This window comes from Lissotriton helveticus, chromosome 5_1 (genome assembly GCF_964261635.1).
Source record: "Lissotriton helveticus chromosome 5_1, aLisHel1.1, whole genome shotgun sequence".
Lineage (NCBI taxonomy): Eukaryota > Metazoa > Chordata > Amphibia > Caudata > Salamandridae > Lissotriton > Lissotriton helveticus.
In genome coordinates this window covers 1,725,264,901-1,725,289,457 of record NC_136065.1, presented here as the reverse complement: position 1 = coordinate 1,725,289,457, position 24,557 = coordinate 1,725,264,901, and the positions used below count along the sequence as shown (strand labels likewise).

Below are 24,557 nucleotides of genomic sequence, written 5' to 3'. Positions count from 1 at the left end.
CCCACTGTGTGGGACTGACTGGAGGTCACAAGAGAGATAGTTGGCCCCAAGGATGTCCTTGTGGGACAACTACCCCTCCTGGTACCTCCAATAAGTCCCACACAGCAGGATTGCTGAGTTGTGATAGCAGGCCATGCCCCCTTTCTCCATCAGTCTGCAAAAGTGCCTCCTGGCACACTCTTGGTTGGTGGATAAAATCCACTTCGCTGCTGGTAGTCCTTAGGAGCCAACTAGCCTATCTGTTACCTCCAGTAAGCCTCGCACAGTGGGATTGCTGAGAGGTGGACGCAGACCACGCCCCCTTTCTCGGGCACTCTGTAAATGAGCCTCCTGGCGTGCTCTTGGTTGGGGGATGATGTCCCCTTGCCTCTTGAGTGTCCCTGAGGGGCCAACTAGCCCTACTGTTACCTCTAGTAAGCCACACACAACTGCATTGCTGAGAGGTGGTCAGAGGCCATGTCCCCTTTCTCAACCACACTGCAAATGCACCTCCTGGCGCACTGGTGCTTGGGGATGAAGTCCACTTTAGTCCTGAGGTCCTCAGGATGCAAAGGGACCTCATCGCACCACCAGCAGTGCGCTGAGAAGGACGTTTGCAAGTGGTGGAAAAAGGGTCATGGCCTGTGACCTCCTCTCAGCAATCCCACTATGTGGGGCTTACTGAAGGTAACAGGTTGACCCCTAATGACCTTCAAGAGTGATGAGGACTTCATCCCGCAAGCAAGAGAGCACAAGGAGGTGCATTTGCAGAGTAGTGGAGAAAGGGGGCGGGTCTCCAGTGAGTTGCCAGCTTCTGATTTTTGGGGGAAATTGTAGGAAGGAAGCTTGTGTGGCCCTCCCTTCCCTTGATCCTTTTGGGCCCAGGGACCCCATCCCCCAGGCCTGACCCAAATTTTTATTTATTTTGAAATAAAAAAGGAGAGCGGCCGCGTGGCCCCCATTTCGGCCCCGGCGCCCCTACCCCCGGGACTAGGGCTTTCTTTTTTTTCATTTCAAAAGGGGAGGGGGACAGTGCTGCCCCCCTCCTGGGCTCTTTTTGGCCCCAGGAATCCCGTTCCCCGGGGCCAGGCCATTTCATGATATCTTTAGTCATAATTCTTTATAAGTACGGGGGCTACACAACCCCCCTCCTCAAGCTGATTTCGGCTCCGGGGACCTAATCCCCGGGGCCTGGCCCTTTCATTATATCATTTGTCATAATTCTTTTTAAGGACGGGGGTCGCGTGACCATTTTCGGCCCCAGGACCCCACCTCCTGGGGCATGGCCAGCTGGTTGGGGATCGTGGGAGAAGCCTGAAGGCCTCAGGACTGGCTGGCTCCTGCCTCCTGCAGGAGACTAAATGGCGTTTTACCCCCAGGGAGTTGCTGACATGCAGCTTCCTGGGGGTAAAAAGCAAAGTGTACTTGTTTTGAACAAAGCAAGCACACTATTTGCTATGGGATGACGGGAGCTGTGCTCCCGCCATCCTATTGCAAACTGCAATGTCTCAGAGGTAGGCACCCCAGAACATTGCTTGAGTCGGTCCTGGAGATGGCGGTGACCACCCCCTCCCTGGCAGAAGCCCCCATGCATTGATTTTTGTTTTTATAGACCCGGGAGATGGTGGTCCCTGGGGCTACGTTGCTCTCATAGCCAGCCGCTTCAACCCTCCCACACATTCTTTTGAGCATAGCTCAGGAGAGGTGGCAGTCCCTGGGGCTGCGTGCCTAATTATCTAAATAGCCCCAGGAAGGTGGAGGTCCCCGGGAATGCGGATGGGCCGCGTGGCCCCCACATTTCACATTAAACACAAGGAGATGATGGGCGGTGCGCTGAAACTTTTCAGACACTCACCCCCAGTCACAGATCTGGGTTGAATTCATCATCATTATTTAGCTCACTTTGCCACCTCAATTCAGACCCAGCTATTTGCAAATCCATGAGGCTCCATCATGGGATCAGTCCAGCCTGAACTGCCAAGCCAGGTCTTCCCTGAACCAGAAACAAGCATCCTGGGACCGGTTTGGGGGTAACGCCCCATTTCAGCCAGGCTAGCATGAATCCAGTGGCAAAGTGAGCAAGGGACCCACGTCTGGGCATACCCTGCCAACTTAGGGAGAACAAAGCAAACAAATGGAGATAATGGATGGAACCCTAAAACTTTTCAGACACTCAACCCCAGTCACTGATCTGGGTTGAATCAATCATCAATCTTTAGCTCACTTTGACACCTCAGTTCAGACCCAGCTATATGCAAATCAGTCTTGACCCTGTGCCTCATGGGAACAGTCCAGCCCAAACTGCCAAGCCAGGTCTTCCCTGAACCGGAAAAAAGCGTCCTGGCCCGGTTTTGGGGTAACACCCATCTTCAGCCAGGCTAGATTGAATCCAGTGGCAAAGTGAGCAAGGGACCCACGTCTGGGCATACCCTGCCAAATTAGGGCTAACAAAGCAAACACAAGGAGATGATGGACGGAGCGCTGAAACTTTTCAGACACTCACCCCCAGTCACAGATTTGGGTTGAATCCATCATCAGTCTTTAACTCACTTTGCCACCTCAGTTCAGACCCAGCTATACGCAAATCAGTCTTGACCCTGTGCCTCATGGGGGTAGTCCAGACCGAGCTGCCAAGCCAGGTCTTCCCTGAACCGGAAACAAACCTCTTGGGACCGGTTTCGCGGTAACACCCCTCTTCAGCCAGGCTAGCTTGAATCCAGTGGCAAAGTGAGCAAGGGACCGGGGACCACCACCTCCCCAGCAGAAGCCGCCCATGCATTGATTTTTGTTTTTATAACACCAGGGAGATGGCAGTCCCCAGGGGTACGGTGGTCTCGTAGCCCCCAGCATTTAATGGATAAGCCCTGGGGAGATGGTGGTCCCCAGGGCTGCAGGGGCCTGCACGGGCCCCCGTATCTCATTTTTACATTGCCCCCAGGACCTGGCCCACCAGGGGGCTTAAAGGAAACGAAGCACAGGAGCCTGCGCTTCATTTAAAAAAAAGAATCCCGCTGAAACATTTTTACAAAAAATATGTTTTTGGCCCTGGGGACCCTGTGGGTCCCCTGAGCAGGCCTACGGGATCAGGGTGCTTCTACCATGACCCCTTTTCTTGTTTTTTCATGTTTTTTCACCTTTTTTCTTGTGACTCAGTTCAACCAAAACGCTAGCTGGCTGGCAACACTTCCTGGTTTGAAGTGTTGGCAGCAAATCAGATTGCAGGCATGAGAACGGGAGGGTTTGTGGATCCTCTGCGTCCCCAGTTGTATATCTGAGAAATGTTACATTTCTTAGGAACTACTGGATGGATTTACACCATTTAATAAAAAGAGTGCCGTCTGAATCAAGAGCTACCTTTTTGCCAAGTTTGGTGTAATTCCATTCAGCAGTTCGGGTTTTTGCTCTGTCTAAAGTTTCCTATGGAAATTAACATAGAAAAAACGCATTTTGGGATGCCCCTTATTCTTGGCCCCCGCTTGATGAAGCACTCCAAAACTTTCAACACAGCAGCTGACCTGACCGCCCGATTAGTTTTTAAAATATTGGCAAATCAAAAAACACTTTTCCTATGGAAACTAGGTCCTATCTATAACTACCTACTGGTGACCTATATATATATATATATATATATATATATATCAGTTCAGTTGCAGAGTACCCTTTCGTACAAAAGCCACAGGAAGACTGTAAGTTCTCACTTCAAGTTTAATGGCAGCATGCACACGCGGGACCTCGCAGCAGTCCCTTTCAATTGTCTTCTTACTCGTACGCCTGACGCGTTTCAGGAAGAGGTTTCCTTTCTTCAGAGGCAGAGTTTGAGGGCATTGACAACAGCGTTTTCATGGCACTCGCGATATTTATCAAACACCTGTCCATGTGGGCGTGGCCACAACTATGGCCTTCTGGGTGTTGTAGTACCATTGTTTACTTTCCCCAGTGGGTGCGGTCACAATGTCCTAAATTAAACAGTCTTTATCCCAAGTGGGTAGAAATAGGATTCGCTGCAGCTCCACGTTCCGCTTTATTGCTATCATTGAGTGAAGGCGAGCAACCCCCTGCGTAGGGTGCCAGCCTGCTTCCTTCTCCGTGTTCAGATCCCTTGGTGAGATTTGAGGAGATCCGCTTTAGGCAGTGGGCTTCCGTACTCGACCGAGGCCAGCCGATAAACATCAGTTCAGTTGCAGAGTACCCTTTCGTACAAAAGCCACAGGAAGACTGTAAGTTCTCACTTCAAGTTTAATGGCAGCATGCACACGCGGGACCTCGCAGCAGTCCCTTTCAATTGTCTTCTTACTCGTACGCCTGACGCGTTTCAGGAAGAGGTTTCCTTTCATCAGAGGCAGAGTTTGAGGGCATTGACGACAGCGTTTTCATGGCACTCGCGATATTTATCAAACACCTGTCCATGTGGGCGTGGCCACAACTATGGTCTTCTGGGTGTTGTAGTACCATTGTTTACTTTCCCCAGTGGGTGCGGTCACAATGTCCTAAATTAAACAGTCTTTATCCCAAGTGGGTAGAAATAGGATTCGCTGCAGCCCCACGTTCCGCTTTATTGCTATCATTGAGTGAAGGCGAGCAACCCCCTGCGTAGGGTGCCAGCCTGCTTCCTTCTCCGTGTTCAGATCCCTTGGTGAGATTTGAGGAGATCCGCTTTAGGCAGTGGGCTTCCGTACTCGACCGAGGCCAGCCGATAAACATCAGTTCAGTTGCAGAGTACCCTTTCGTACAAAAGCCACAGGAAGACTGTAAGTTCTCACTTCAAGTTTAATGGCAGCATGCACACGCGGGACCTCGCAGCAGTCCCTTTATCAAACATCTGTCCATGTGGGCGTGGCCACAACTATGGCCTTCTGGGTGTTGTAGTACCATTGTTTACTTTCCCCAGTGGGTGCGGTCACAATGTCCTAAATTAAACAGTCTTTATGCCCTCAAACTCTGCCTCTGAAGAAAGGAAACCTCTTCCTGAAACGCGTCAGGCGTACGAGTAAGAAGACAATTGAAAGGGACTGCTGCGAGGTCCCGCGTGTGCATGCTGCCATTAAACTTGAAGTGAGAACGTGGGGCTGCAGCGAATCCTATTTCTACCCACTTGGGATAAAGACTGTTTAATTTAGGACATTGTGACCGCACCCACTGGGGAAAGTAAACAATGGTACTACAACACCCAGAAGGCCATAGTTGTGGCCACGCCCACATGGACAGGTGTTTGATAAATATCGCGAGTGCCATGAAAACGCTGTCGTCAATGCCCTCAAACTCTGCCTCTGAAGAAAGGAAACCTCTTCCTGAAACGCGTCAGGCGTACGAGTAAGAAGACAATTGAAAGGGACTGCTGCGAGGTCCCGCGTGTGCATGCTGCCATTAAACTTGAAGTGAGAACTTACAGTCTTCCTGTGGCTTTTGTACGAAAGGGTACTCTGCAACTGAACTGATATATATATATATATATATATATATATATATATATATATATATATATATATATATATATATATATATATATATATATATATATATATATTCCCAAGCACCACTGCATTCAGCGATCCTCAGCCTCGCAACGCTGGTGCCGTGGGCGGCCGCAGTCGCCACACTATATTCTTTTCGCAATTCCCCAAATCCCCTCCACATTCGGTTTTCAAGGAAAAACGGCACACCAGGTAGGTCCAGGCACAATTAACTTTTAATGTGCACTCTCTTGGAGAGTGCACATTAAAAGTTAATTGTGCCTGGACCTACCTGGTGTGCCGTTCTTCCTTGAAAACCGAATGTGGAGGTGATTGGGGAATTGCGAAAAGAATATATATATATATTAATTGGAGAAGTGTAGCGGGTGCGCACACCGCTTCCGTTAAAGCCCCTGAAGAGAAGCAGATGGAGCTTCGAAACGCGTCGGGCAGATCCATTACGGAGCGGCGTCTACAAGCGGATCCCCGTCCTCACCTACACATAAATAAAGCTGCTGCTCGCGTGCTACTCACATGGTGGACAACCTTGGAGCGTGAATATATATATATATATATATATATATAGCGGTAGAGAGAGAGTGAGAGAGATAGATAGATAGATAGATAGATAGATAGATAGATAGATAGATAGATAGATAGATAGATAGATAGATAGATAGATAGATAGATAGATAGATAGATAGATAGATAGATAGATAGATAGATAGATAGATAGATAGATAGATAGATAGATAGATAGATAGATAGATAGATAGATAGATAGATAGATAGATATTACTGCCATTCCCTACTGGCGATGTGTTTGAACAAGGTATACACAGCTGTTGAAATACTGACAGGGCAAAATAAAGAAAATACTGTATTTAAGGGTAAAGAGATAGCGATAGATTAAGTGGGAGAGAGGATGGTGAAGGAGAGGTGACCAAGAAGTGTATGCAGAAGGAAGTATTGCAGAAAGTAATGTGAGATTTGCAGGTAGATGATTTAAGAAAGATGTAGGAAGAAAGAGTGCTTATGAATGAGTGGAATGGTGTGAAGAGGAGAAAGGGGAGTGATTCCTCTGGAGGCCATTATCCCTTTCACAGAACACAGGGCCTGGTTCACAAAGAGTATCCACACTTGTGGCAGAGTCTCCACTTTTGTGGTGGAGTATACGCACAATACACTCTTTGTAATGCGCTGTGCTGAGATTCTGCCAAGAATGTGGAGACTTCACCACAAGAGCAGAGCCTTCTTGTGAATCAGGCCCTTAGCATTTGATTCACAGTCTTAACTAACCGAATTGAAACATTTCAAATCTAATTATTGAAAACAACATAATTGTTGTTACTCATTTATTTATTGCTGCTAACAGACAATAGCAAAGCCATTTGGTCTGGTTTGCCTTTTTAGCTAATTTTGTGTGATATTCTTGGATGCAATAACAAAAGGAACTCAAAGAAAAGACATCAAAATACTGCCCAGGATTCATGTGCTGGTAAGCACATGATTTTAATTCACATGGTTAAAGCTACGCTCTTAATTTTATGAGTGGTTGAAAGTGAGGGGGTGGAGACAGTGAGCGTGGGGTAAGGGCCAGAGAAGTGGCTAAAAAGCACACAATAATCTGTGACTAATTTGTTGGCCTTTCACCTTCATAGTAAATATATAAAAAGTAGCACACACTCCTTAAATGCAAGCTAAAATAATCAGTGGAAAATGCACTCTTCTGCCTTATGGAAGCTGAGTTGGCTAATCTGATCGCGGCAGATGTCTATGTGTGTAACCAGTCAGTTCCAGAACTGAATCCTAGTTGGAGCACAGGGAATTAGCGACATGCATTTATATTGCTAAAATGTCCCAGGGTGTGACTGAAAACACTGTGAATATGCAAGCCGTTTTTTTAAGATGGCTGTTGAAAAATTTGTAAAGAGATTTGGGGCCAGATGTAGGTAATCCCCGATTACCGATTCTTAAATACCGAATCATACCGATTCGGTATTTAAGAACTGGCAATCGGGATGTAGGTATTTTTACCAATTCAATTACCGAATCGGTAAGATTCGGTAATTACCGAATCGGTATTTACCTATTCGGTAATTGCCATTGATTCCTGTGGGCCTTGAGGCCCATAGGAATCAATGTCAATTACCGAATCGGTAAATACCGATTCAGTAAAATTACCGAATTTACAAGGGGGACAGGGTGTCATTTTGACACCCTGTTGCACCCCTGATTCTGGCTTGTGTGCAATGTGACACACATACATGCCCTTAGGGCATGTATGTGTGCCACATGGCACCGGTGTCCATGCACAGATGTGCATGTACACAGAAATTCATTATTTACCACCAAGTATTATTTGGTTGTAAAGAACGAATTCCTAAGGGCCTGTGGCACTGTTTTCAGTGCCAACTACATCTAGATTTACAGAATCTGTAAATTTACCGATTCGGTATTTTACCAAATCGGTAAATATACCAAATCTGTAACTTTACTGATTCTGTAAATTTAGGCCCCCTACATCTCAAACTCCAAATACCGGTCAGTAACGGCCGAAATCGGCCGTTACCGACCGGTATTTGGCGACCTACATCTGGCCCTTGGTGTTTAAGAGAAATCAAGTGCCTTAAAAAAATATTTTTTTTTAATAAAATGTAACTAGGCTGTACCTGTGCAAATCTTTTTTTGTAAGGCTTTATTAGAAATATACACTACAGAACTCAGATACTAACATACTAACTCCTACCAATTAAAGCAACTACCGGCTACCAAGCAACCTTTGGATTTGCAGATTAACCAAATAAACACATATTCGTTTCTTTGAGGTAACAGCCACCCTGGTGAGAGGGAGTGCACCTACTTTGGCTGGCTGTCTATCCCTTGGAATTACAGAACAGAAAAGCCCTCCTTTCCCTTTATATTTGTCAATTCGAGCCGAGACACCCGAAGATCAGCATTAACCGTCGAGTGACGGTGATTCTTTTTAACAAAAAGTACAGGAACTGGTTGTTAAATAAAATATAATAATTGGGAAGTCGCTCCCACTAAATCCTCCCCAATCCTGCAACCACTGATTTGCAGTACTGAGGTCACACGCCTCATGGAAATGATTCTTGATTGCCCTCTTTTAGTCACGCCCCTTTCTGAAATCCCACCCCACCTTTTTCAGCCAATTCAAAGCATTGCACACACATGCAGATTGGCAAAGCTCCACTGGTTTGTTGGAGGCTTTGACCTTTATTGCTAACTTTATCTCCTCCTGTTCTGTCTGTTTGAAATGGGTGAAGGTTGACTGATGATGAGGAATGCTTACTGGGGCTTCATCGGGGCCCTGAACTATAATGCTAACTTTATCTCATGCCTGAAGGTTGACTGAAGAGAGGGAAGGCTATGGGGTATTTTAAGTCCTGGCCTGTAATGCTGACTTATTTGCCTCTGTGTGCTTGCAAGCTTTGAAGGTTAAAGGAAGGGTTGTTGAAGACAGAGTGATATCCTTAATGTTTTAGAATGAAATAACGAATTTTTGTTATAAGCATCTTGGAAAACATTATAGAGCTGAACAGTATGCTTTTATCGTACAGGGGACTTTTTAGAGCGTCTAAAGTTGACATGTCGTAGAAAATATTGACTGTTTCCTCAAGAAGGTTTTTTTACTCTCCGAAAGGGGTTGTGATGAATCTGCATTTCTATGAAACACCATGCCTTGTCATTTTCAAACATTAATATTTGCCAAATTGTTCCATGTTGTGTCGCTGTCTTTATATTTTTCATAATTCATTGTTGAACCAGAAGTGGTCAGGTTTAAGGAAATATTTCCACTCCTGCATTTTATAATCAATAACTCAAAGAATAATGTATTTACATGTGTAGAAACTACTGCGTTGTGCAAAATCTAACATCAATACTGTGCTAAGATTATGTTTTTTTTTAAATTGCCAATAAAATGTTATGTTATCTTGTATCTATCAATGTAAACACCAAATAAACCTGCTGCAATTACCTGGTGTCAACAAACATGAAAGGAGTAGACAGGGGAGTTAATTAACTGGAATTTTAATGAGTTGTTCTTAGCTTCATTAAAATGCAATCTGTAAACATTGACTCCGCTAGGAAATAGAAACTGTTTATTACTTCCGTTCAACTCCACTCAAGTTAAATAAAGTGACAATACATGTTGCTAAAATAGCTTGCAGCGAGAATGCAACACAAGAGACTGTTTAGTTTTTTCAGTAAATTGCTGTGTATTAAAATGTGGGCTTACATATGTTGTTTCTAAAAGCTTACATGTGTTTAACCAGATGCTCAGCACAAGGACTGGTTCAAGACAGGTGCAAAACAATCGCACCAAAATTGCTTAGCCCTGGTGCAAAATCCGTAATTCTGGACCCCCAGTCTGCTTTTCATGGAGTTTGATTGTTTTTCTTTCAAATGCGGAATGGCCTCGTTGTCCATCTCCCTTCCTGTGTTACTGCTTTATCTCACACAATGAAGTATCGGGATGTGTCGTCGGTGAACTTCCTTATGACAACAGGTGTTGAAAGTGTGATGATTACATTGCATGACCACTGACTCTGATGACGCTGGGGGAATGAGGCCATGATTTGATATTCCGACGTCATCTAATTGATTAAGCTGTAGTGAGACACCGACAGCATAAATCCAACACTCATCATGAAAAACTGTTTTTTTTTCAGATTTACAATAACCATTAAACCCGTCAAATCCAAACTTAACGACAAAAAGACGGCCTACTGGGAAACCCAGACAAAATCCAAACTGACAGAACAGGAACTAAAAACACTGGGGGCCTCCCCATCTAAAAATGTGATATCCCTAGTATTAGCACAGACCAAATTCTGGCTACTTCATCAAGCTTTTTGGACACCAGCTCGCCTGGCCTCTATAGGTCTAAAGGACAACAACACCTGCTGGAACTGCGGAACAGAGAGAGGGGAGCTAGAACACCTCATCTTCAGTTGCACAAAAGTCAGAAATTTCTGGAAACAGGTGCTAGACTTCACAAACAAAATGTTGAGCTGTAGCCTTAGACAAACATTTGCCACAATAGTCACAGCACATATCTCAACCGGACATCCCCACTCAGTAAGACAGAAATCTCCTTGACTTCCTCCTCACTACAGCAACTAAGATAGTACTCACGAACTGGAAGAACAACGCCAAGGCCACATTCAAAGGGTGGCTAAACTGGGTGATCTTCCTCAGAGGAGCCACTCTCAGAAATACACCAGGAAGACACCCCTACAGAGCGATGTGGTCTAAACTAGAAAAATTCATAGACTCCTTCAAACCACCAAAGACAAAGCATAACCCAACCTCTAATCGGGACATACTTTTCTGTCACAAACAACCACCACCACTTATGTTTTACGTTTTATGTTTCATTTTCTAACTAGAGACCCGCCAAAGGCGAGAATAAGTGTTAAATGTTACTTGTGAGCTAGTCCTTCTGGGCGAACAATGTCGAACCGTCAAACTCACCACAAAAGCCCAAAGCTATGATTAACAAAAGCAATACAAGTCTTTATGTTTATCATTATATTGTCGCAGGGTTTCTGTACTCACACAGAACTGTGCACAGAGGAGTGGAACCTCGGCAAATTAGGGTGTCCCAAAACTTACCTCAGCAACCAACTCACCCCTTACCGAGCTAGCTACAGTGTCTCATTGGACATATCAAACTTCCAATGTTTAGACAAACCAGAACATGAACTTACAGTACCTCAGGGTACGTGGGACTCATGAACACTCTTTCGTTATAGTATCATTACAAACCAGAACATGGAGTAAAGAAGACACATGTGCATTTGAAATGTTTATTTACTAATGCCGTCTTCTCAGGCGCAGTATCTTAGATAATACAAGTATACTTATTATCAGTAGCAAAATTATCAGCATAGTTACTAAGACATAAAAAGCGAATGGTGACAGCATGTTAACATGCTGTAATGAATAAGAGTTAACAACACTTATATCTCACCCTCCCTAACACATATATTATATTATTAGCTAAGAAGGTCTCTTTGGGTTGTTTTAGGGCGGGCCCATACCTTAGTGTCCTAGCATGAAGGAATCACATCAGCATACACCAGCTCTCTCTGCATGTGCACCGCATCAAGTGTGTTAACAAAATCTCGTGCAAAGCAATATCAATCCCGCCTCAAGCCCAAGTTGGTAAAGGCTGCACTTGTGTTATGACTATGAAGGCGTGGAGATCAGACCTCATAACAATTACTTATCGTGTTGCTCCTGAAACTTCAGCACTCTCCGTGCAGACATGGTTTATTAAACAAAACTGATATCAGAGCAATAACATATTATTCTCACATACACCACGGCAAACCACTGGGTTGAAAGCTAAGTCAACAATTAAGGGTCGTGTGCAGAAGTTGCAAGAAAGGAAAAATGGCGTTTAAATCTTAAATGTACCTATGCTAACTTAACACGATATAAGGATATATAGGAGCTATACAACACCCCCCCATGATCCGAGAACGGACTAAATAAGATAACAGAAGTGCCATCACATGAGAGCAGAATCCAACAATAAACGAGCATGAATAAAAATTCAATTATAAAAACTAATGCTAAAAAATAGCCCACAAGTATAATGTGGCTCAAGCCAATAGGCAAGCAAAAATAAAATGTCTTGACCAAAAGTCAATAAAATCAAGGAAATGCTATCAATCAGCATGTCAATTTGAGGCAGTGTTTATGATAAGACTGTATATGAAAAGTAAGCTGCAACAGCCTCCAGGAGGAAGTCACTGTCCTCATCCGAAAACAGTTCAGCCATCCAATTTAAAAGATGAAAGGAACATACGTGATCTCCCAGCACCGGATCCTCTATAACCATCAGAGGACAGCTCGGTGGGTTTTCAAGAAAACTTCGTTCCAAGAAATTTTGCGCTGCCCACAACACATTCCAGGGACCCATTAGTCCATGTGCCACCGCCAAGGCCATAATCCTTTCGTCAGAACAAACCAACTCGTGAGCAATGATAGGACTCATCAGTTGATCAAAATCGACGTCAGAAGAAATTGGTCCGCAGAGACACAAATCAATGGCCCAAAGGAAATCACAGGTCAGGCAGCGAAATACAGGCTGGACACAGGTAAAATAGGAGAACCGAAAAGATAATCCAAACGCCGTGCTTAGAGTTGCCAACGGCAGAGTGCCATAATAATCAAGCATGCGGTTGCGAAACCGCGTCAGTAGCACTTGCGCGTGGTCTTGCACAGGAAGGGCATCCATATTTAAAAAGGCAGAATACCACCAAAGCGCCAGCCGCTAATGCAAGGAAAAACGGGAATCCTCCAAACAAGGATGAAAAAATAGAATGGAAGAAGGCAGGGATGACTCCAAAAATCTTCTCAAAGGAAGTCACGAGACCACTGCTAACAACTTTAAAAAAATGTGCTAGGCCCGTTGTGGAGGATGCGTTAAAGATAGAACGGACCATGGCTCCGAAATGCAAAGGCAAATCAGTATTTAAAAGAGCCTGAACCTCCGTACGGGTGTTAGCAATGTGAAGCACGAAAGTTTCACGGGCCGAGCTCAAGGCCACCTCTTTCTGGGACAATAGAGCTCTTATTCTAGCCATGCCGCTGAATTCTGCTCCCAAGGTCGGTATCTGTGGCCAAATGGAAGACTCCCTATGTTCACGTGTGGGAGGATAAAGAACATTTCTGCAGCAAATAACTCGCTCACTTACTGTTACTATGAAAGCTATACCTTTAATTAACCCACAACAGTTTTCATTATTGAGCATTAAATAACTACCATTCTCTAACAATTTAAACGTGGGGATGATAGCAGGAACTGGCGTGCCCTGTAAAACGCAAGCCATATTCGGTCGGTCCTTGTTACATGAACCGTGTAACTGTATGTGTCTGCACATTAAAGAATGATCTGGCGTCTCAGTACACTCATCCCCTGTTAGATAAACTTCCTGTTCATCCTTGAAACATCTGTATGTGTATGGGAGTGACCAGACCTCATGAAGAAAACCGCTACCTAAAGGTTCAAAACGACCTATTGGCACATATTTCATACAATTTGAAAACTTATATAAAGCAAAAGGCAGTGTTATTAAACCGTGGATAAGCCACGTAGCAGCAGTGGCTTCTGCCACAGAAAAAGGCAAAGATTCCAACCTTTCAATATGTAGCATAGAAAAGGAAGCATCACGCATTGAAAGCAAGCGTTGTTTGTCTGTCAAATTAAACGGTGCAAACAAAGAGGAAACGTTCATGTATCCCCAGGGAACTTTACCCATTTTCAGAGTCTGAAGTGTCCATGCAAACTGCATGATTGACCGTAATTGATTTTGACCATGGTATAATACTGACACTTCATCATGCACAATATCAACAACAGACGACACAATATTATCTAATGTGTAAATTCTAGAGGAAAGCACGTTAATGCTATTGTCAACAACTGCAAGCACTTTCTCAAGATTCGCCTGATCAATAGCCCTAAGGCGTGAAGCAGCCTCAATCTGTGACAGTTTCCAAATTTCATTGTAAACCCCATATAACCACCTTTTCGACCTGCCACTAGCTGGGCCTTTAATGAAATCATTCAAATCCACGTCTGCATTCAGTTTGGAAAGGTGATACTTAACCGCAGGTAAAGTTGAATGTTTCAGCCAAGCTTGACACAACTTGCCCACAGAGTAAGAGGTGACAGTATGACTCAAATCAAACCGGGGATCAGATCTAACCGTCAGTTATATTTAAAAATCTTTTTTGGCAAGAATCTGCACTACGGTGCCAAAGCAGCCAGCCCTTAGGATTCATACTGGAAATGTTAAAGGAGGAATTAAGAAGCAGAGCCTGTATATCTTTAATGGACAATTGAGTAAAATTACCCCAATCCTCATATTCCTCCAACTCCGGGAAAGACGGGGTGTTTAACCTTTTAGATGTAGCCAATCCAAAGCATGTGGTCTGGGAAATGGTTTCATTTAAAAACAACAAATGATTCGGGATGAGACATGCACGGTGCAAAGCCTCAGTGCCTCGTACCTGCCAGGACCTTGAACCCCAAACCGATTTAAGGTCTATTCTTTCCTTCCATAACTCATAGCCCCCAGTAACTAATTGATCTAGGAAGGCCTTCGAATACAACAATTTTGTATCGGTAAGTCTTACCTTGGACAGTGGCTGTTTGTGAAATTTAAAATAAAAGGACTCGGGATTGGACTGATTAAAGTCAGTGAAATAAGTATACTTTTTAAGAAACGTTTCTGAACTCCCTTGTGTAGGTGCCGGGCAATGTTCCCACTGAGTAAAATTAACAGCATCCCTTCGGGAAGATGTTTTGTGTAAGAAGTGATTGCCATAATGTTGGTAACAGAACAATTCACCATAATTAGCAGATTCTAAATATAAATCCTCAGCATCAAAAGCAGCATAGTATTTCAAATCAGAAAACAAACTTTCCACAGCATTAACATCCCAATCATCAGACCGAATGTTTTGTTTCACCACATCCCCCATATTCACTCTTAGTACATTAGGAACATTAACGACTTCCGTTGGGCCATGAATCTGAAAACGAACTGCATCCCACGCAATTCCATCCAGAACAGGCCATGCTGTGATGTTAACCAAAGTCAAGTCTCTTTTTAATCTGTGTGTAGAATGTGAAGAGGAAAGTGGTGCCAAAGTTCCATTTAAATGAGTAATGCAAGTTCTCTCCTCGACATAGTGTCCATTCATAATTCGAAAAAAATAAAACACAAAACCAATTGACATAAAAAGGTAAACCGAAAAAAGGACCAGCCAAATGTATGTCCAAGGAGGTATCAAAAAAATTTTTTTAAACAGGCTAGCATATACTGCAATTTGAGAGGGTTTCTTCGAGGCAAGGGAAGCAGAGTCAAATGAAAATCTGGATTCCGTGGCTAAACGAGCTTGCAGGTCAGGCATGGACAAATCAGTGGGGTATGTATAGTCCAACTCATCAACGTTAGTTCCGGGTAAACTATTTAATAATGGACTGGAAACAGCAGGTAATTCGATGGCCACTTCAGGTTCAATATTAGAAGCAGTGGGCATAACTGAATTTCTCACAATGGAAGGACAGGAAACAGCCGGTGTCATGCTAAGAAGAATCGGCCACTCTGTGTATCTTGACATTGTCAATTGAAATAAACCTGTTTTCCTTACGACCAGGAAGTGGTGGTAAAATGACTGTTCTTGTGCCCTTCACACCAAGGACGGGAACCGGAGCTCGATAGGAAGGACCAAATTCTTTCTTGTTATCGATCTTCTCTCGAACCAGTTCGTCAACTTGAGGTAACCAGCCAGCTACCGGGATCTGCAACGCATCATCCGACGTGGAGGGCAAATGTTCCTTTGCAAGACTGTCTCTGGTCTTTTGTAGATTCTGTAAAACATTGCAATGTTCATCTGCGTCAAAGGAAGTGGCGCGAACCACATAGTCTAGACCGTCAAGGTCAGGGACGTACATCTTGATTCCAAAGAGCATTTCGTATGGGGTCCGCCCACCCAGAGACCTTCTAGGGAGATTATTAAGAGCACGCTGCACGCCATAGAGGTGAGCCAGCCAGTTTCTGCCAGTGCCTATAACTCGGGCTGTCAAAGATTGCTTTAAATCACGGTTCATTCGTTCAACTACACTATTACCCTCAGGTCTGTAGGGTGACGAAAACTTGACTTGGACCCCCATCGAAGTCATGGCATCCTTATACGCCTTAGAGGCGAAAGCCGGACCCTGATCCGAATGGAAGGTACCACAGGCAAAAATCCCTATAAAGATACGCAAATCTCTAATGACAGTCCGTGAATCAGCGCTGCGATGTGGCCATACCCACACAAAGCGTGTGCATGAGTCAACTGCTACTAAGATGTATTTGTATGCAGTATCAGATGAAAAAGGGCCGCAGTGATCTAAATAAACACAGCCTAGCGGTTTATTAGAAATGTACAACTGAGTCTGTGGCGGACGCGTAGCAGTGGAAGGTTTAATCTGCTGGCATATGTCACACAGAAGGACATAATCACGCGTCTGTTTGTACAGTCCCCGCCACCAGAAACGTAGTTGTAATTGAGTTACAGTGGCCGAGACGCCCGCATGCGCAGACGCCACACCTTCATGAGCCGCTGTAATCAAGTCTGCTCTGCGATCCGAGTTGGGAATCAGCCGTTCCCCAACATCAGGAATTGTCACAAAAGGAACCTTTTCGGGACTTAAGTGGTATTTATACTTCGAAGGGAATCCCGCAGGATGTTTACTTCCCTTCTCAGAGGCAGCAATCGCTGCCAAGATGTCGCTATCAATCTTGGTTTTAGACCTAGTAACTGCTGCAACTAAGTATGTAGATACTGCTGATTTCGCTGCTTCATCAGCAAGCGAGTTGCCAACAGCGTGAACTCCTACGCGCTGATGACCGAGAGTATGAATAACAAAAACGAGTGGCAACTTAGCCTTAAGCTCTGCCACTCGAACCCAGATCATTTTATGTTTTATTGTGCTACCCTTGGAATCATGAAAATCATTTTGAATCCAAAAGAACAAGTTTTCATTGTAAGACTGAACACAGTAGTAAGAATCACTTACAATCAGAGTTGTAACACTTGGATCCGCGTACTCTAACGCTAGTAATAGAGCACGAAGCTCTGCCAATTGTGCGGTGCAATCGCCCAGGGGCAGCGTGTGCACCTCCCTGGAAATGAACTCATCATTCAACATAGCACCGACCACAATGGCGCATGCGGAAACGTAGGCATGTTTAGAGCCATGCGCAACCTGCGCCGACCCATCAGTGTAAATGATGCAATGGAAGTCCTCCAAAGGTCGCATAGCCAGAGGAGCAGGATGAACGAATTCATACTGCAAGTACTCTTGCGACCGTAAGGAGGCATCAAAAATAAACATGACATCCGTGGATGACAATGACGCAGCCCACTGAATCCACCGAGGGTGCAAAGCTTTCGAATTTGGTACACTGGCTTTCGTGACTGCCTCCAAATGAGGACAGGGTGTTACCACTAGCATGCGTTTCCCCTGAGACAGTGCTCGTTCCTTAAGAATTGCCATCTGTACAGCAGTTAAAACCTTTTCCACTGTGGGAAACCGCAACTCAGCCGAAGTGTACAAGTGTGACTTGTAAGCAATAGGTACTGTGTCACCTTCATTAAAAGTGAGGTACGTGAAACCCACCGTCCCAGGAATTATTCTTATTACTAGGTTGGTGTGGTTATCACGAGTCAGTAAATATTTAGAAGCGAGCAGATCAGCCTGCAAGGATTGCAAAATGGCTGAATGCTCAGGCAGCCAGCATGATTTTGAGAAAGTTGGTTGTATCAAAGCATACAACGGCTTGATACGCTGGGCATATTCCGGAATGTAAGTTCTGCCGAAATTCAAAAAACCCAGCAAAGACTGTAATTTTTTCAGTGTTGTAGGAGCGCGCAATTGTGCGCATTTCTCCAAGAAGTGAGGAGCCAAACCTCTACCTTCATTGTTCAGCTCATAGCCTAGGAACAACACCGTGTGTTCTGCAATGTGCGATTTTGCAAAATTAAATTTGTAACCCATGTCTGCAAAGGCACAAATTATGGAATTCACTCGACACAGATGCATCCAAATTTCGTCGTCTGTGAGATAAATATCATCCACATAAGAACATGCATCCGGATCGATTCCCTCCAATAGTGTGACTATTCTGGAGGTGAAGACTCCAGGACTATTTTTGTAGCCCATTGGGAGTCGCCGGAAGCATTTTTGCACACCAGCGGACGTAAAACTTGTCCATTGGGAGCTAAAGCCATCCAGTCTGTGGGCATGAAAACCATTGGAAATGTCAAGCGTTGTCTTGAAACGCTTACGCACTAGGCTATCCACTAACGCAGAGCCGTGAGTATTCTGTACTGCACAGTTACGGCAATGCGAGTTCAAATGCCGGTAATCCAATACCAAACGATATGATCCGTCAGGTTTGGTCACAGTAAAAAGGGGATTATTCATTGGTGACACACACGTTTCAATAACTCCCTGATATTCCAATTGTTCAAGGATTTCTGCGACGGCTGCTTTAGCTTCACGCCGTATGGGATATTGAGGCTGAGGCTGTGGCTCAGACCGCAAAGGAATTTCGTGGCAAGGGGACAATTTGTCCCAACCACATTGGTTGCGGTAGAGAGCCGGTGCAAGAGCCCGAGCCCACTCTTCTGCAAAATGCTGCGCATGCTCAGTGGAGACAGTGTGCGCGAAACTGGGAAGGATTACCTCCTCCCCTCGCGGCGCTGCGAGCACAAAAGGTGGGGGCCAGTCAGCCTCGGAAAGCAAAATGTCGTACGTAGACGAAAGGTTCTCCCAAAATACCCCTCTAACAGTACGCTGTATGTCACCTTCAATTAACAGGACAATTTCAAAAAGTCTTTCAGGGGGAGCTAATCTTGTATCGGCTGTTTCAATCACAACGAACACTTCAGTCGCTGTCACCCTCAGTAGTGGACGGAGCGCCTCTCTGACTATGGTAATCTCCGCCGCGCTGTCCAGCAAGGTCAGAGCCCACGTCAGATTCCGAAGCCGCGTTCTCACTATCTGTGGCATATCTATGCGCTGTTAAGGCCGCGACTTTCTTCTTCGCAAACTGCGGACGCTTAGGCGTAGAATCCTCCTGCTTCACAGCGCCGTCTGTCTGGCGGGACTGACCACGTCCTTGCTGGCCACCACGTCCACGTCCACCCCCTCCTCCTCCACCGGTCTTCTGGGCCGATGTTTCCTGAAAGGAACGAGGAGAGCGTTGATCAGAACCCTGAAAACGATCAGGTGATTTAATCATCGCGCGATCGCGCAAATCATAAACTTTGTCTGCCGGCGCAGGAGCTTGTATTGCAGGAACAGAATCCTGTGTTTGCCTAGTCTGCTTCCCTTGTGTCTGTTTTTTAGGCCAATTTTGTTTTTTGGACTTGGGCGGGACATCTGTCTGTGCAGATTGTCCCTGAGGTTGTTTTTTCTCCTTTACTGGAAAATATTTCAGACCTCTACTTGTGCGGCCAATTGTCTTATAAGCGGCCACCACAATCTTTGCTAACTGGCGGGGTTTGTCGGCATCGGGCAGAGCAGCCAAAGCATTCGACACCTGAAAGTTAACCGCATCTCCTTTAACATTGGAGAGAATGAGATCACTTACAATCTCAAAAGAACCACACAGGCGCATACCCAATTCAACCGCTGCCTCTGGACCGTGATCATTCTGAACACGTCTAATGATTTCAGGCAGGGCAGTCATAGACGGGGTGCCGAAGCACCTTGTATAAACTGCCGCAAATGTTTTTCCCCAGCTCTCACAGTCAGCAAGTTCAGGAGTAATATCCTTCGGTAGAGTAATCGTTAACATTCTATGTTTATCAGCAGGAGTAGAATTCGGAAAAACCGCCTCCAGTTGATCAAACTTCTCCGTTAGCCAGAATGGGAAGTCATCGTTGTCAACCGGACGAGCACCAAAAACCGAATTAACCATCACTGGATTGAGACGCATTCCGCCTCGATCCACGGGAACGGCCGCACCCCCCTGGGGACCACCAGGTAGGTGGCGACCGATGTATTGCACTAATGCAAGAATCACGGAAATGGAAACAACATGTAGCCTGCGAATTTCTGCTAGGGTACAAGCCCCGTGATTCGGGTGCGGGGTAAAGCCACCCAACGCAGGCCAATTTGTACCTGGAATTGAGAGTGGACCTAACCTCGCAGCGGACAAAGAGTGGGGGAGGGCGCCATCAAACCAAACTCGATGCTGCCAATGATCAATAGGTATTTCCAATGCCCTGTACGGTGTATACTCAGCCGGGACAGCCGAGGCGGTGTAGGAGTGGAACAAACCAGAATTGGCGTCCACAGCTGGAAACGTAACCCAAGAGTAAAACAACTCATAAGGGAATGCCGGATCTGCACACACCACGAAAATCACAGCCATCCCATCTACCGGTACTTGGTACGTCTGAAGATGGTTGCGCACCGCCACGCGACTATGCTGCGCAATGGCCACTGCCGCCATGACAACACTGGAAACTAGAAAACACAAAGAATACTTTGTAGCACAACTGGGTAGTTATTCAAAGAAACTGTTTAAGAAAGAATCAAGCTTGAATAAAGACCTATTTCAAAAAATAGGTAGGTTTCACCGACACCCCGTTTTCCGGAAACGGATGTGAAGGGGTTAAGGCATGAACGATAAACTACTCGAGTGTCATGATATAAGACCACCGAAACCGTTGGGCGCCATGTCGCAGGGTTTCTGTACTCACACAGAACTGTGCACAGAGGAGTGGAACCTCGGCAAATTAGGGTGTCCCAAAACTTACCTCAGCAACCAACTCACCCCTTACCGAGCTAGCTACAGTGTCTCATTGGACATATCAAACTTCCAATGTTTAGACAAACCAGAACATGAACTTACAGTACCTCAGGGTACGTGGGACTCATGAACACTCTTTCGTTATAGTATCATTACAAACCAGAACATGGAGTAAAGAAGACACATGTGCATTTGAAATGTTTATTTACTAATGCCGTCTTCTCAGGCGCAGTATCTTAGATAATACAAGTATACTTATTATCAGTAGCAAAATTATCAGCATAGTTACTAAGACATAAAAAGCGAATGGTGACAGCATGTTAACATGCTGTAATGAATAAGAGTTAACAACCCTTATATCTCACCCTCCCTAACACATATATTATATTATTAGCTAAGAAGGTCTCTTTGGGTTGTTTTAGGGCGGGCCCATACCTTAGTGTCCTAGCATGAAGGAATCACATCAGCATACACCAGCTCTCTCTGCATGTGCACCGCATCAAGTGTGTTAACAAAATCTCGTGCAAAGCAATATCAATCCCGCCTCAAGCCCAAGTTGGCAAAGGCTGCACTTGTGTTATGACTATGAAGGCGTGGAGATCAGACCTCATAACAATTACTTATCGTGTTGCTCCTGAAACTTCAGCACTCTCCGTGCAGACATGGTTTATTAAACAAAACTGATATCAGAGCAATAACATATTATTCTCACATACACCACGGCAAACCACTGGGTTGAAAGCTAAGTCAACAATTAAGGGTCGTGTGCAGAAGTTGCAAGAAAGGAAAAATGGCGTTTAAATCTTAAATGTACCTATGCTAACTTAACACGATATAAGGATATATAGGAGCTATACAACAATATGTAACCTTGTAAATACCAATAAAAATAATTTACAAAAAAAAAAAGAAATCGGCTGCCTGCAATACCAACTGTATTGGTGCTGTCCACACAGGGCTTTTCTTGCTGACGCCCTTACCGGACTGCACCCGTTTGGCTGCGACTGCGATCATGTGACCGTGATAAGAAATACACGGGTGGGTCCCGTTATAAATAAAAGCTCTGGTGCCCCAGATTCAAGACCAAAATTGCCGCAAGGAGCAAAATTGCCAGGCATCCTAAAGCAGGAGAGCACAAACCTCAAAGCTTGCTGTCTGGGATTTGTAAGAGCAAGTTCCGGCTTCCCTTTGAACTGCATCTGTGGAAGATACCTAAAGTCAGCAGGACCATGATACCTGCCTCCAGAGGGAGAGAGACAGTCACACGAAATGCATCTCACTTTAAACTGTTCAAAGGAAATCCTGAAGCCCCTCCTGAGCCCAGGGATCAAGACATGCTGGACTTCCAAGTCGACCATGAGGGTGTTATACTGACTACCACTCCACATCCCCGTGGGAGACTTCCCATTCCGCAACTCCCCAAATGGATGGAGAATCTTCCCCAGCAGGTGCCACAGCCCCCAGCATGGAGAGGGCCCACACCGGGACTCAGTTGCAGATACGCGAGCGGGATCTTTTAAGATACCAACTCCAGCAAAACCCAACATCGTCTCAGCAGTTCTAAGGCTTTGTAATGGACTGATCAAGAGATAGCAGTCGGCCAGGGTGAGCGGAGAAGAGAATCCCCTGTATCCTTTTGACGCACATTCTGTGCCTGTTTGTGTCTAGTATGCCATAGTGCTTTGCACACACATAGGGCGATCCCAGGTGTTGGGACCTGGTCCGATTATTTTGCAAACGTGAAATTTTGCTGTGTAAACCTGTGTCCGTGTTAGTTTTAATTTTGTTTTTGTTATACTAAAGGAGGAATATAATGGGGCCGGCCATGCAGTGGTGTTCCGTCTAATGCCCCTGCTGGACCACCCCTATTTGATTGTGATCGCGGTCATTTGACTGCAATAATAAATAAAATGGGGGGCTGCGTGAAGGCAGTCTCTCGCTAGACACCAACCTTGTGTTTGCGTCCTGATTCACGGACCGCCCACTCGCATCACAAGGCCCAGCTGTGGTCCCAGCCCCCGGGTATACGGGCACCTGGGAACACAATACTGACCCCAGCTGGCTGGCACATGGGCCCCTGTGTCCATTGTCAAGCATAATTATGCACAGTCTGGTAGACCATAATCAGATTTTTGAGAGGCCTGGGTGAAGCTCATGGAGTTTCACTCCGTGGAATTCTGCGGAGTTACTGAAAAACTCTGCCAAATTCCTCGGAGTCCGGTGAGCAGGCAAAGTAGGCCCCACTTCCACAAATCCATCCCCAGTTCATGCTGCATCTGAGTTCACAAGCACTAAGGCCCTATCTCTCTACTCCCACAATTGCATGCTGATTCACAGCATTGTTCCTCACTTCCATTTCTAAATGAAGAATATGCAAGTATCAACCCTTACAGCCCAAGGGAGCACTTCCGCCTGCTGCACACATTTTTGTGTTCCCTCGGTTACAGGCAGCAGCAGTATGATGGTATGCTCCCAGTCGTGTTTGTAATGGAACACCACTTCCCAATGATAACAGTTAACAGGGCAAGCTTGTGCAATAGCTTTATGAAGGGGAAGTGCTCTGCAGATACATGGCACATTGGCTCCACTTCCACCCACACCAAAAACATCTACAAATAGACACAAGAAACTGCTACACATCTGCAGATTGGCACTGTGCATGCAGCATCATTCAAATGCAAGGAAGGGCATACGCACAAAGAAATACTATCTCACAGGGTCCCACTGTCAGGTTTTAGACAGCGCGCCTGCCTAAGACTACAATTCCCAGCATCCTCTAGCGAAGAACTACTTTTCCCAGACTACCTCGGGAGTAGCAGGATATCACTGGGTGGAGTCCGACGATCGGTGCTAGTGATTCCTGTTCTGTCTTAGGATTCGGTCGCTTGCCTGCACCTTGGGCTTCGTTTGGTTTTCTTCTTCCAATCGGATCCTGCGGGGAAGTGGAAGCCGACATTGGTAACGTTTTGGAACGCGCTGGCTAGCGCGTTCATCCGGATGTACTTTGTTTGTTGTTTGGTTTTTGCGCAAAGAAAACAAGCGTGATTTCCTTTTGCCTCGCGGCTGCGAGGGTTATGTGCCACCAAAAAGGATTGTCATTATATTGCTTTTCCACACGTCGCGGACGTGTAACTTTCTTGTTCTGGCATTAGTGGCGGAGTGCAGGGGGCGGTGTTTTGGTTTTCCTCCGCACTGCCGTCACGAAGGCTTGGTTTGGATACCTACTCGAGTGTATGGACTTACAACACCAAAGCGGAGGGTAGTGGTGGTGAATAGAACCACGCTCTGCCGTGTTTGGTTTAAATCTCATTGAGTGCCAAAGGACATTGCTCACCAAAGCGGAGGGCAGTAGTGACAGGAACTACGCTCTGCCGTATTTGGATAAACACATGTGTATATTGGAACTAAGTGAACTTGGTGCTACTTTCTCATAGGAGCGGATTCCATTGCATCATTCTAGCACGGGTGTGCTCTAACTATTGTTTATCTACCATATATCAGAAACCACATATAAGCTCCTTGTTCGTATTTTGGGGTATGTGTATGTTACCAAGGCTGGTTCATAGTAGTAAGACGAGGAGTGCCTGACTTCATGCTAATCCCTTGTTTGTTTTGTGCAGGAGCGAAGGAAGAAGGGGGATCCAGCAATAGGGTGTTTAGTGCCTATATTTTACAGGTGATTGCAGGGGTTATTGTTTAGTAAGAATTTATGAGAGTAGGATTGTATATGGTATTAACCTATGCACTTTTTTCTTTCAGTTTCTTT

The 24,557-nt window shown here is 45.3% G+C and overlaps 1 protein-coding gene across 1 annotated transcript in view; it reads left to right on the top strand.

Moving 5' to 3' along the window:
* Positions 1-10,982, top strand: part of LOC144755773 (long-chain fatty acid transport protein 2-like) — a 599,753-nt gene extending 588,771 nt beyond the window's left edge. Inside the window, exon 10 of the mRNA XM_078644998.1 lies at positions 10,127-10,982. Coding sequence (XP_078501124.1) covers positions 10,127-10,144 — 18 coding nt within the window. The 3' untranslated portion in view covers positions 10,145-10,982. The remainder of the gene's footprint in view (positions 1-10,126) is intronic.
* Positions 10,983-24,557: the final 13,575 nt, after the last annotated feature.